The following is a 13,518-nucleotide window of genomic DNA, read 5'->3' as shown; positions in this document are numbered from 1 at the left end:
TTCTTCAGCTATTACTATAAGCCATTTAACAAAGACTGAAGTTGTATACATGGCTAGAGAACTCCAATCAACAGGAGTTAATCTAGGGCCTGTGAAATATCCATAACAAATTCTTCAGAATTGACTTTCATTAATAAAGTAGACCAGGGTCCGGCCTTGTGGTGCAGTGGTGAAGAGTGCACGTTCCGCTTCCGCAGCCCGGGGTTCCCCAGTTCCGATCCCGGGTGCGGACATGGCAGCACTCGCCTAAGCCATGCTGTGGCAGGCATCCCACATATGAAGTAGAGGAAAATGGGCACGGATGTTAGCTCAGGGCCGGTCTTCCTCAGCAAAAAGAGGAAGATTGGCAGCAGATGTTAGCTCAGGGCTAATCTTCCTCAAAAAAAAATTAAAAAAAAATAAAGTAGACCAGATGCAAGCTTTGTCGTAATTTTAGAAAAATGTAAAAGTACAGCCATCACATTTACACTACCCTGCACAGGATCCCAGTGTAAACCGAGCCTAATCCACCATAGTACTGCTCTTCTCAAGATGGCATTTTCCCTATAGTGGGATTACAATTGAACAAAAAGCGTTTGCATCTGACACAGGTCACTTTAAGTTCACAGTAACAGGATGAGCAGCTTTCTTCACGTGTCAAAGAGTAGATCCCACTGAGACACGACGTTCTCGGGTCTGCCTCTTAAATAACGTGAGTTTAATAAATAGGCTCAAAACCATAGCTTGGTTCCCATACCATTCCTCACCCAGCATGCTCCAGAAGGAAAATAAAATGACTTATTTACCAAGTACTTCCCACTACTGGAATTATATGCTAGCCCTGCCAGCGGCACAGAAGTGTTTAGGCAGGTTTAAGCTGAGTAATACGCTTAGGTGGTGCAAGTATCATAAAGCACAGAGTTTTGCCCATATTAAGATAAACTTCCTGCCCCTATTGACACTTAATCACAGAGGTCTGTTTACACAGGATTACTCTAGCCTTCAGCTCCAAGCTAAATGGGCTTTGGGGAAATGCTCCAGAGAGAAATTGGTTTGGGATTTAGGAGGAGGCCTCTATTTTGGTCATAACAAGAGTGGTATTTTTGTTATACTCTTCTCAAGCTAGATCTACCCAGAGAGTGTATGATTATACTTCAAGTATTAAAGACTGACTTCGTAGAAGTATTATTAGAAAAATTAAAGATCTAGCTAGCTAGTACGCCTCTGGTCCCATAGGGCAGCACGAATCCAAGATCAAAGAACGCTGTGATGTGGCGACGCACCATACCAAACACAGGACACCACTGTTTCTGCTTTTCCATACTCTTTATTGCCAACAGTTTAAAATGGTCAACATAAAAAAAAAAAAACATTTCGATAATAAATACTGCTCTTTGGGCTGTAATAAATAAAAAGTTTATTAACAAGGAATGCACTTTTCCAGCCACAAGTGTCTTCAAAAATTAACAAAAAAAAAAAATTATATATGGCCATAGTTCACAGTTAAGCAGCCAAAAGCTGCTCCGAGTACAGCCTTTAAACAACACGGGAGCTTCCTCCCTTCTCCTCCCCTTCAGGAAGTATATTCACAGTTCCGAGTCCTCTGTCTGAAATGCTCTCCACAGAGAGAAGTAAAGAGTCAATGCACCTTTCTGTGAAATTGTCTGAAAAACCTTTTAAAACAGGTACGTCAAGGAAAACTGCATTCTGGTTCGCTCTGATTGTCCAAAGTCAAGAACTGTGTGCTTCAGCCTGGTCTGGTTCCACCCAGTCCAGCAGGCCACAGAGGAATTGTTTTCGTACCACCACCTGTCCGTCTTCTTCAACATGCTGTAGATCATTTTACTGGCTTCCCTGTAGATCTCACAGTGGAAAAGAGGAGTCCCATAGGGTCCATTCGAAAAGTCTTTTAGTTACATCTCTGTAAGAGCATGTTCAGAGCATATTCCATTCGATTTTTTAATTCTGATGAACAGCCAGACATCAGCAGAGTTGTCAGTCTGAACGTTGTAGATATCCTGTCCTCATTGATGTATGTGAGAAGGTATTCTTCATTTTGGCTACAGATGATTATTTTTGTATGGTCATGGTAGAAATTCACCTTTAAAAAGTAGATACAGATATTAGATCTCTCTAAATATTCAAGAATTAGAAAAGTTTGGTCAATAACTAAATTGGCTAGGTAATTGTTTAAGACCTAACCATGCACTTTCCTGAAGGGTTCATATACCTGAAAGGTGCCATCATTGAAGAGCATCATTAAGGCCTTATCAGATTTTAGCCACTGAAGGAGGTAGAGCCGAGGTCTGCGAATATCAGTAACACTAGGCAGGTCTCCACCCTGGAAAAGATTGGGAGAGTTAGTGCCTATAAAAATTTTGCAGTGTGCACTCAATTCTTCTAAAAGCAAATGCTTCTCAAACTTAAGCAAGTATCAGAATGGCCTGAAGAGTCCTGGCCCCACCTCCCAGAGATTCTGACTCAGGACATCTAGGGTAGGAATGAGAATCTGCCCTTCTACAAAGCCTTGAGGCTATGTGGATGCTACCGGTCTGCGGACCACACTTCAAACATCACTGCTCAAAAGCCACAGTACGTACATCCATGAGGTTCTCCTCCATGTAGTGAGAGAAGTATTTCAGCACCGTCACTTGACTAATGAATTGTTCAGGAGCATCTGTTGCTGGGAAAACAGAGCACTGGCCAAGCTCTGCGTAATAGTGAACTGTTCTGAAAAACAGGAACAATAGGGAGGGAAGAGAAAAAAAACAGAAGCAGTTAGTCAGTGTTTTCAGATTTCTTTAGTGCAAGACTAAAGAAATGACAGGACTTCATTAATTGGATACACTTACTTTTTGTCTGGAAGGAGGCTCATGTGAGCACCGTTGTTGAAAAGGACACCTACAGTGTGGTCTGAGAGCTGGTATCCAAAGCCATACTTGTTAGAGTAGTCGACCCACTTAGTGACCCACTGAAAGGAAGTGCTCAGCTGCTCTTTGGGGATGCAGTCAGCTTCTGGCATGTTTTCTAGACATCCTCGAAGGACTCGTGCCACTGTGTCTGCCACACTCCCCATGGTACTGTCTTCGAGGCCTGAAAAGTCAGAGGAAGATACAAAATAATTAACAAAAAAACTTTAGACTTCAGCAGATGCTAAGTTTCCCTCCACTAATTCTGAGGACACAGAATTCAAAATCGTTCCTTGCCTTTTTCCAATTCCTCTAATTTTGCTTCCTCTATGCTAAATTAGGCTACAAAACATACTGGCTTCAGTCAGTTAGTACTGAGCGTTTATAGTTTCATTATTTAAAATGTGACTGACAAGCACTTACATTCACTGCTACTGCTGCAGCTGCCCAGAGTCCCTCTGACTATCATCCGAATAGCATCTCCAATCTGCTGCTTGTTTTCCACTGCGGTTGTTCCAGATCTGGCCACTGTAGTGGTAGGTGGCGGGAGCTCCTAGAAAAGAGAAGAGTCAGGCAATGAGTCAAGCATCTAAAATTCATTTAGGGTGGAGAATTCTAGGTTAAGATGAGACTCTAGCAATTGCTCAGAAAGCTTATCCAAAAGCAATGGACACAGCCAGGTTGAAGATAGTGCAGTAACTCAATGGCACGCATCATTAAACTAAAAGACAAAAGTTTCTCCTTTTAAAAGGCCGGAAGAAAAGCTTTATGTAGAAGATTATCATGCTTGAACCGTGATAATCATAGTGCAAGTGATAATTAACGAAGAATGGAAATGATATAAAGTGTTTATATCTATTTTGTTCTTTTCCAGCATACCTCATCTATCCTGTGTTTGCTAGGCTGCTGAGTTATTGAAGTCTTTTTCAAATCATGCCTAAGCTTGTAAATTTCTTCATCTTCTTTAGATGCTCTGTCTGTAAATCAAGGAAAAGAATTATGAGTGTTATTCTATCCCAACAACGTAGGTACAGAGCCATATTTCTTCCTTTTGCATTAATAACCAGCTTATGAACATCGGCGAAAACAGCATTGTTATCATGGCCATCAACTACAATTACGCAAGAAGCACACTTTAATATATATGACACAAAGAGCTGTCAATCACAACTCGCAGTGGGGATTTATTATGCCATAAAAAGTCTAATAGTATACAAACATACTGGATAAGTTATGCTAACGTAAAAGCCTCTTTTAACTAACTTATCAAATTTAAATATACTATTGGATACAGAAGAGTGAGAGAAGTCTTAGAACTTACTTTGTGTGTCAATGTATCTTGCTTTGTCTTTTTTGCCACCAAAAAGAGCAGCAGCTGCTTTCTTAAAGAAATTCTTAGCTGGGCTTGACAAGTGGAAATCTGGAACTGTATGACAACAGCTAGAAGAAAGTCTATCTGGAGTGAAGCCCTGTGGGGTATCAAAAAAGACTCTCATTATCTGCTGGGTAATGGGGATCTAAAGTATCTAACAAAAAGACACAAGAAACATACCAACCTGCAAAAAAAATTCATGTCTAATGATGTCATCCAAACTAGGACGATCCTCTGGATTTTTAGACAACATGCTGGCTATTAGGTGCTTAGCAGGAGCCAGCAATGACGATGGCATTGTATACCTTGCTTCTCTTATGCACCTGTAAGTTTCTTTCAGATTTGTAGTTTCAAATGGGGGTCTTCCTAGTAACATTGTATACCTGCGCGAAAGGGAACAATTCTTTAGGGATGATGATAAAGCAACTCTTCTCAAGTGTTACATCTAAATCCAAATTTGCTTTTTGATCATTTTGGTGCATTTACTTACATGACACAGCCTAAGGCCCAAATGTCTGATTCACAGCCATGTCCTTGTTTGTTGAGGACTTCAGGAGAAAGATAATTTGGGGTACCACATATTGTTCTGGAAAGAGAAAATATCAAGATCTCATTAGGAACTACTGTACTGTTTAAACTTAGTTCTCTGGACAAAACTTTAAAAGCACTATGTTGAATTTCTATTTGGAAACATTTGACTTCTGATTTTTGGTACCTTAACAACTGACATTTGACCAAGTGACTTTTGGCAATTTTTTTTAATGCATGTACAGTTTTTTTCAGCCCACATGACAAAGTGTTTTTAACCAACTGAGACCAGGTACAGCATGGCAGTTTTATACATTACAGGCAAATGTAAGACAGATTTCTTTCACAATCAACTTACAGGCATAAGGCACTGTGCCTGGTCCATAGTGGGCTCTTAATAAGTGTTTCCTTAAATTAATATCATTGTGGCTTATAGATTTCAGTATCAACTGACCTTCTCCGAAACATTAACTGGAAAATAATAAGGGCATATTTGATCTCCACAAAACCCTAGTAGGACATATCTTTCTGACTCTTACCTCCTTCTGTGTTCTAAGGGTTCCAACCTGGCTGCCAAACCAAAGTCCCCGACTTTCAGTTCCATGGCTTCATTAATAAAAAAGTTCCCTAGATGAAAAACAAAACAAAACCTGAATCCCTTTGAAATGGTGTTCTACCCAAGGACACACACATCAACCTTGGAGGCAGGCAGGCAGTGGTTTAATATTAAATTCATCCACTCAAAAGAAAGATTACATAGGCTAGATCCCAATTAAGAATGTTAACACATAAAAAGGGAGAGAGAGAAGAAAAGACCCCTTCTAACACAAAAGTCAGCAATCGGGGTCCAGGGCTCACCTAGTTTGAGATCTCTGTGCAAGATTTCTTGTTCATGAAGGTACTTTAGTCCAGACACAATCTGCCTGAGGTAGTATCGGACTTCTGGCTCTGTCAACACCTTCCTTGCTTTCAAGATATGAGCCATGGACTAGCAAGAGAAGGAAAAAAGAGAATCTGTCAAACAAAGTTATCAAAATCAGTGGTCTGCTTTTGCACAATGCGTGACGAGTTACAGCTGCAGTATAATAATTACTTCCACAACTAAAATCCCAGATAAAATGCAGTTTGAATGCCACGTCCGTTTGGGGGAAGTAAACATACTGAAACAGGAGTTGACACTTACCCTTCTACTGCAGTATTCCAAGAGAATGTAAATGTTTTCTTTGTCCTCAAAGTAGTGGTAAAACTGCACTACGTGCTTATGATGAAGAATCCTGTGAAGTTCTATTTCTTTGTCAATCTAAAACAAAATGCAAGGTAAGGTTTATTAGCCTCTTGTCACCTCGGAAAAGCCAGTTGCTTACACATGCAGAAGACATTTCCCTCACGGGAAGGGCCATCCCTGCACACAAAGAAAATACTTGACTCAACAGTCATACACACCTTTTCCCTTTGATGAGGTTTAGCTACTCTGCTGTGAGGAATAATTTTTGCAGCATAGACTTTGTTGTTGGTCAAATCTGTCATCTCATAACATTTCGCGAAGCCACCCTGAAAGGAAACAAAGCCGAGACGGAATTGAGCACGGCAGAAAAATGGACGGCAGATCTTTTAAAAAATAAATGAATAAAAATAAGAAAGAAAAGCAAAAATGGGGGGAGGGGAGGTGGACAGAGGGATGCAGTCTGCTTTTTAAAAGCTCCTTCCCGAAGGGAAAAGCATCCTGAAAACAGTAAATTAAAACAGTTTTCCTTCTCCCCTTACAAAGAGGAGCTTCATGGAGCGGACTGGGGTCGGGGAGATGAGAAATAATATCTGAAGAGACTTGTCAAGGAAAGTCTCTGGGCGCAGGTAGAGGGAGCTGGATCTGGTCTAGAAAGCCCTCGCTTCTGGCCTCCAGATCAATTTCTCTGGGCTGCGGGAGGCAGACGGAGCCGCGGCTCAGGCTGTAAAACCGATCCCGGCGCTGTCAGCGCACAAAAGCCAGCGGAGGGCAGGTGAGCAGCCCACGTCGCGTGGGGATCGGACTCCGGAGAAACCCAGAAGCGGCGGGCGCGGGACTCAGGGTCCGGCCGGCCCGGGGGACGCGCGGACGGACCTCCCTCCTCCCGCCGGGCGGCCGCTCGTCACCTTTCCCAGCACTTTGCCCCGGCAGTAGCGCTTCCCCGTCGTGGGGTCGACGATAATCCGCGAGACCTCGGCCCCCGAGTGCGAGTGGTGGTGATGGTGGTGCGGGGCCTGCACCTGCGCCTGGGGCTGCGGCGCCTGCAGCTCCTCGGGGGTCTGCTGCGGCCGCTTCTTCTTCGAGTCCCCGCCGCAAGTCTTGCCCAGCGCCTGCTCGCACATCTTGCTCCCGCCGGCCGGTTGGTAGGTGATAGTCCGCAAGAGCTCCATCGTCGCCTCGCCGCCCGGCCCTGCCTGCTGCCACCTCCGAGGCGCCGACACACGCCCGAGCCGGCCCGAGCCTTCGAACCCCTGCCGCCCCTAGCAACCGCGCCCGACGCCTCCGTCCACTTGTGCGAGTGCGAACGCCGGGCGAAGTCTTATATACGGGCCGAGGAGGGGCGGGGACTCGAAACGGGATGCTACGTCAGGGGCGAAGCCCCGCCCACCAGCCGCCCGAGAGCGCGGGGCCGAGCCGGAGGACCCGACGGGCCCCTGGCGTCCCGCGTCCGAGCGGCGTGTGAACGCGGGTGGCACGGCCCGGGCGCCGGTCGCGGGGACCACTCGCTACGACGGGCAGGCCGGCAAGGGAGTCCGGTCGTCCCCGGGACCGCCAGCCCATTCTTCGAATGCTGCGAGCTTCTGGGCGTGAGCTAGAAACCCGAGGGCGGACGCCCGGCCCCGCCCCCGCCGCTCGCCCCCGTCGCTCAGCCCCGCCCCCGCCGCCGGGCCCGGTGGCCGGGCCGCGCGGGCACCCGAGCCCCGCCGGGCGCTTCTGCAAACGCAGGGTGCCTCCCCCCGCGGTGCTTCCTCACCGCCCCCAGCCTGACGCCGCCGGGGTCAAGGTGCACGGCAGCCCGGCGCCCACGCACAGGCACGTGAGGCCGCACCTGGCCGTCCACGGGGCTTGGGGGCTGCTGGCCCGCGCTCTTACCCCAGTAGCTCTGTCTAGGGGGGAACCCTGCGGGGAGGCCGTGCCGGTGACAGACGGCGGCTCGCAGAGCAGGGTGGCCCGAGCCCACTGCCGGGCTGGGCCCGGTCGGGTTCCCGCGGCGAGTCCTAGGTGGGCCCGTGGGGCCTCTGTCGGAGGTCGGGCCCTTCGAAGCCTTAGATCGGCTTCGCCTTCAGGTTGCCAGAAGACTGGGGGCAAGGGCGCCATCTCGTGGAATGTTCTAGAAGCGCAGGTAGCGGTATGAGTGGGCTGCGGGTTAGGACAATGTGGGCCTTCTTTGAAGATCAGTGGCGTTAAAAGCGTTCCTGGTGCTAATTATGGTTTTACGATCAACACCATGTATCTGTTCTTACTTCGAAGGGGTTACGCAGAGTGCGTCGTTTAAATGGCTCATTAAGCCACGTAGCTGCCCCGGTGCTGGGAGAGCGGGCCCAGGGCCGCCTGAGGTGGGGCGGCGGAGGGCTGAAGGGAGGAGCAGAGGCAAGTGAGCTGACCGGGGCTTAGTTTCCTGTTTCCGGACTTTACTGTTCAGTTTTGCTCACCTAGGAACACCATTTTTCCCCTCTCATGACCCCAGTGTAACATTTAGTTAGTGCTTATGTCCAAGGCACGTTGTTTCATGTTTTGTAATGCCTTATTTAATCCTACAACAATTCTGAGTGGGAAATACTGTTCTCATTTTACAGATGAGGAAACGGGGGCTTAGAGAATTTAAGGATTCTCTCTATATATTTAGTAGATCACCCAAATTATGATCATTAGCAGTAGACAGATCTTTTTATCTAAGTTAACAAGATGTGGTCAGCAGTTTTTTGATACTCAATTCCAGTGCTCCTTAGAACACCAGATTAATAAACTCTTGGAAGGTTCTTAGAACAAGGGTTTCCTCAGTCAACTATCACGTTTGGGTCTGCGTAGTATCATTTAAACATTTTCAAAGACGTTCTGTCTCAAATCCTTCCCACATGATGTGCAGAGGAGGCTACATTGGCGTTACAGGGCAGAAAGGGAAAGTTGTCTCTGTTTCTTTCTTTTTCATTCTTTAATCAGTTCAGGGCAAGCCCAGGCTTGTTTCTCAGTGAAAGTAGACTTTACCCGAGATTAGCAGGGCTGGAATAAGGGGTGGGGCTGAGGGTGGAAATGCAGAATTACATCATCCTCCCCTTTATTCATAGGCTTGGGGGTCACCTTGCTCCCCAGATTTGTGCAAACCATTCACTAGCCTGTGGTAGGCTTGCTGGTTGAGACAATACTACCTTAGTTTCCAGAGCTATTTTTATCGCATGCCTTCATTTTTTCGGTTGATAATGAACTTTTTATCTGTATTTGTTTATGGCCTTCTAAGATAAGGGCTGTGAAGGATAGAATGCCATATCTTTCATTATTATTTCAATTCTTTGATTATCATATACTATTGTATGTATTTTTACCAAATGTACTTAAACATTTGATAGTCTCTCGAACATTCCGTATGAAATTCAGGTCTATTCTCCAAAACATTCAGGCATTTAATAAAATCGTAACACTATTTGTGTTACAGGGTCTTCAGTCCAACTGTGAAAATCTGATTTTTCAGTTTGTGGTGCCCTCATGTGGACAGAACCAAAATTGTAATCTATAGAACAAAAAAAGGAAATCAAGGTACTTGGCATTGGAGATGAATCTTTACAAAATGTTTCTCTGCAGTTTATTGATTTAATGCAAATACAGTTAAAGTCTCAATAGGACTTTTAGTGAAACTTGGCAAGCTTATTGTAAACTTTATATGAAAGTGTAAGTGATCAAAAATAGCAAAGTCATTTTCAAGAAGAATGAAAGGGGCAGGCCTTTCTCTGCCAGCTCTCACGACCATGACCATAGCAGTTAAGAAAGTCTGGTCCTCTCCCAGAGATAGACTGACCGAGAGAATAGATAGAGCCTAGAGGCAGAGCCACATGTATGTGGAACTTTCATATATGAGGAGGGAGCCATGACAGATCAGTGACAAAAGGAGGGACTATTCAGTAAATGGAACTAGAAATAAATAATTTTTCCGTATTAAAAAGAATGAGATCCGTATCTCACACTGCACTCGTTTTCTAGGGCTGCCATAGCAAAATACCATAGACTGGGGAGCTTACACAACAGAGATTTATTTTCTCACAGTGTGGGCGGGCTTGGTTTCTCCTGAGACCTCTCTCCTTGGCTTGCAGGTGGCTGCCTTCTCATGTGAACTTACGTGATCTTTCCTCTGGGCGTGAGCCTCCCTGGTGTGCCCTTTATGTAGCTAAATTTCCTCTTCTAAGGACAGCGGTTAGATTGGATTAGGGCCGTGCCTGTGAACTCATCTAACTTTAATCACCCCTTTAAAGGCCCTAGCTTGAAATACAAGGGGTTAGGGCTGGGGGTTAGGGCTTCAATATATAAATTTTGAGGGGACATAATTCTGCCCCTGCCACACACCATGTACAAAAAAAAAATCTACTCCAGATGGAGTAAGGTTTTAAAGATCAAGAACAAAACAAACTATTAGTAGAAAGTATAGGCAACCAACTTTCTGAGCATAGGGTAGGGAAAAATTTTTTTTATTGAGATGTAATTGACATATAATTGTGTTAGTTTTAGGTGTACAACATGATGATTTAGTATATGTATATGTTGTGAAACGGTTAACACAGCAGCCACAAATAGTTACAGATTTTTTTCTTGTTATGGGAACTTTTAAGATCTACTCTCTTAGCGACTTTCAAATATGTGATACAGTGTCATTAACTATAGCCATCATGCTGTACATTACACCCCCAGGACTTATTTCTCTTATAACTGTAAGTTTGTACGTTTTGACCACCTTCACCAATTTTGCTTCCCCTCCCCCACCTCTAGTAACCAGCAATCTGTTTTCTGTATCTATGAGTTTGATGTTTTTTAGATTTCCCGTATAAATGAGAACACACAGTATTTGTCTTTCTCTGTCTTATTTCACTTAGCATAATGCCCTCAACGTCCATCCATGTTGTCACAAGTGGTAGGATTTCCTTCTTTTTTTTGGCTGAATAATACTGCATTGTGTATATGTACTGTATTTTCTTTATCCATTCATCCATTGATGGGCACTTAGGTGGTTTCCATACTTTGACTATCATGAATAATTCTGCAATAAATATGAGAGTACAGCTATCTCTTCAAGATTATAATTTTATTTCCTTTGGATATATACTCAAAAGAGGAATTGCTGGATCATATGGTAGTTCTATTTTAAAATTTTTGGAGGAGCTTCCATACTGTTTTCCTTAGTGACTGCACCAATTTAAATTCCCACCAACAGTGCACAAGGGTTCCCTTTTTTCCACATCCTCGCCAACACTTATTCTTTCTTTTTAATAATAGCCATTCTAACAGGTATGAGGTGATATCTCATTGTGGTTTTGCTTTGCATTTCCCTAATGATTGGTGATGTTGAGCACCTTTTCATGTACCTGTGGCCATTTGTATGTCTTCTTTGGAAAATGTCTATTCGACTACTCTGCCACATTTTTTTAGTAGGATTGTTTGTCTTTTTGCTATTAAGTTGTATGAGTTCTTTATATAGTTTGGATATTGATCCCTTATCAGATATTTGACTTGTAAATATCTTCTCCCATTCTTTAGGTTGCCTTTTCATTGTATTGATGATTTTCTTTGCTGTGCAGAAGCTTTTTAGTTTGATGTAGTCTCACTTATTTATTTTTGCTTTTGTTGTCAAATCCAAAAAATCATTGCCAAGACTGACGTTGAGGATCTTAACCCCTGTGTTTTCTTCTAGGAGTTTTAAAGTTTCAGTTCTTACGTTCAAGTCTTTAATCTTTTTTGAGGTGATTTTTGTGTATGCTGTAAAGATGGTGGTCCAGTTTCATTCTTCTGCATGTGGCTGTCCAGTTTTCCCAACACCGATCATTGAAGAGACTATCCTTTATATATATCCAAGGATATACTGTGGGGAATGGATAGTCTCTAATAGAGGGAAAGAATTCTTAACATGCAAAAAGCATTAACTCTATAACAAAAGATTGATAAATTTGGCTAAATTAAAATTAAGAAATTTGATTTATTAAAAGACACCTTAACGTAAAAAAAATGGGCTGTAAATTGGTAGAGATATTTGCGTAATATAACCCGCAAAGACTTCATATAAAGGGCTCTTACAAATTGATAAGAAAAATTAGTGCAAGACATAAACAAGCATTTCATGGACAAGGAACTACATATAGTTAGTAAACAAGGTGATATTCTTAAAGTCATTAATAATCAGGAAAATGCAAATCAAGACTACTTAAACTCGTTCAGTAGGTAAAAATATCACGTGTTGAAGATGATGTAGATCAACGGTTTGCTTTTACAATTGTGCTGGGAGAGTAAATTGATCATCCTTCTACCCTACAACTCAGCAAGAGAAATGCTTGCACAGATGCACCAGGAGACACACACAAACACAGTCATGGCAGCACTTTTAATAACAGCAAAGAAATGGACACAAACCAAATGCCCATAAGACAGGAGAATGGATAAATAAATCGTGGTACATATACATAATGGGATATTATGTGAACATCAAGGAATTATAGATAATCCACATCAGTATGCATAAATCTTAATGTTGAGTTTGAAAAAAGACAAATTGGAGCCTGCCTGGGTGGCATAGTGATTAAGTTTGAGCACTCCGCTTCAGTAGCCTGGGGTTCTCAAGTTCAGATCCCATGTGCAGACCTACACACCGCCCATCAAGCCGTGCTGTGGCAGTGTCCCACATACAAAATAGAGGATGATTGGCACAGATGTTAGCTCAGGACCAGTCTTCCTGACCCAAAATAAATAAATAAATAAATAGGGGCCAGTCCCATGGCCGTGTGCTTAAGTTTGCGTGCTCTGCTTCAATGGCCCAGGGTTTCGCCAGTTTGGTTCCTGGGCGCGGACATGGCACTGCTCCTCAGGCCATGCTGAGGTGGTGTCCCACAGAGCACAACCAGAAGGACCTGCAACTAGAATATACAACTATATGCTGGGGGCCTTTGGGGAGAAGAAGAAGGAAAAAAAAAGATTGGCAAGATGTTGGTTCAGGTGTCAATCTTTAAAAATAAATGAATAAAGACAAATTAAAGATTACTCTTCTTATAACACTGCAGAACTAAATCTAAATATTTTGATTATACATGCATAAATATTGATTTAAAATACTATTTTAAAAAACAAGGAAATGTCTAACACAAAATGTAGGATAATAGTTAGCTTGTATGAGTGAGGCAAGGGATATAAGGGACGGAGAGAACAAACAGGTCCATGTAAGTTACCTTCAATGGTTTAGTTCCTGGGTTGGGTTTTGGGCACACTGGAAAGGAGCGTGCATCATGAGGAGGCCTGTAACAACTATGTCATGAGCCAAGGAGTTGGTTACTGCAATTATGAGTACCTTAAATCCAGGTAAAAAAAATAAACATTTCTGACGAGCAAAATGACAAGAAAGAAGTGAAACGAGAACGTTTTGATGTACATGTTCGCTGCCAAGAGGCTGCAGGGGCTGGGCTGGGCATGTCAGTCTAAGTCCAGATATCCTGAGCAGCTAAGGCTTCAGTCTGGAAGGTGAAAAGAGCCCGAACCTCATT

The 13,518-nt window shown here is 43.5% G+C and overlaps 1 protein-coding gene across 1 annotated transcript; it reads right to left on the bottom strand.

Moving 5' to 3' along the window:
• Window positions 1-1,286: 1,286 nt before the first annotated feature.
• Window positions 1,287-7,634, bottom strand: PLK2 (polo like kinase 2). The gene is made up of 14 exons (XM_014860380.3): window positions 6,919-7,634; window positions 6,232-6,339; window positions 5,972-6,088; window positions 5,647-5,776; window positions 5,328-5,415; window positions 4,751-4,846; window positions 4,445-4,643; window positions 4,210-4,357; window positions 3,768-3,865; window positions 3,312-3,441; window positions 2,832-3,072; window positions 2,580-2,709; window positions 2,210-2,320; window positions 1,287-2,080 (listed from the first exon to the last, which is right to left on the bottom strand). Exons 1-14 carry the CDS (start codon window positions 7,180-7,182, stop codon window positions 1,889-1,891), a joined length of 2,052 nt encoding a protein of 683 aa, XP_014715866.2. The 5' UTR covers window positions 7,183-7,634; the 3' UTR covers window positions 1,287-1,888.
• Between the last annotated feature and the right edge of the window lie 5,884 nt (window positions 7,635-13,518).

The sequence above is a fragment of the Equus asinus genome, chromosome 10 (genome assembly GCF_041296235.1).
Source record: "Equus asinus isolate D_3611 breed Donkey chromosome 10, EquAss-T2T_v2, whole genome shotgun sequence".
In the NCBI taxonomy this organism is placed as follows: domain Eukaryota; kingdom Metazoa; phylum Chordata; class Mammalia; order Perissodactyla; family Equidae; genus Equus; species Equus asinus.
Note: the sequence above shows the minus strand (reverse complement) of the source record. Positions and strands in the feature narration are given on the sequence as shown.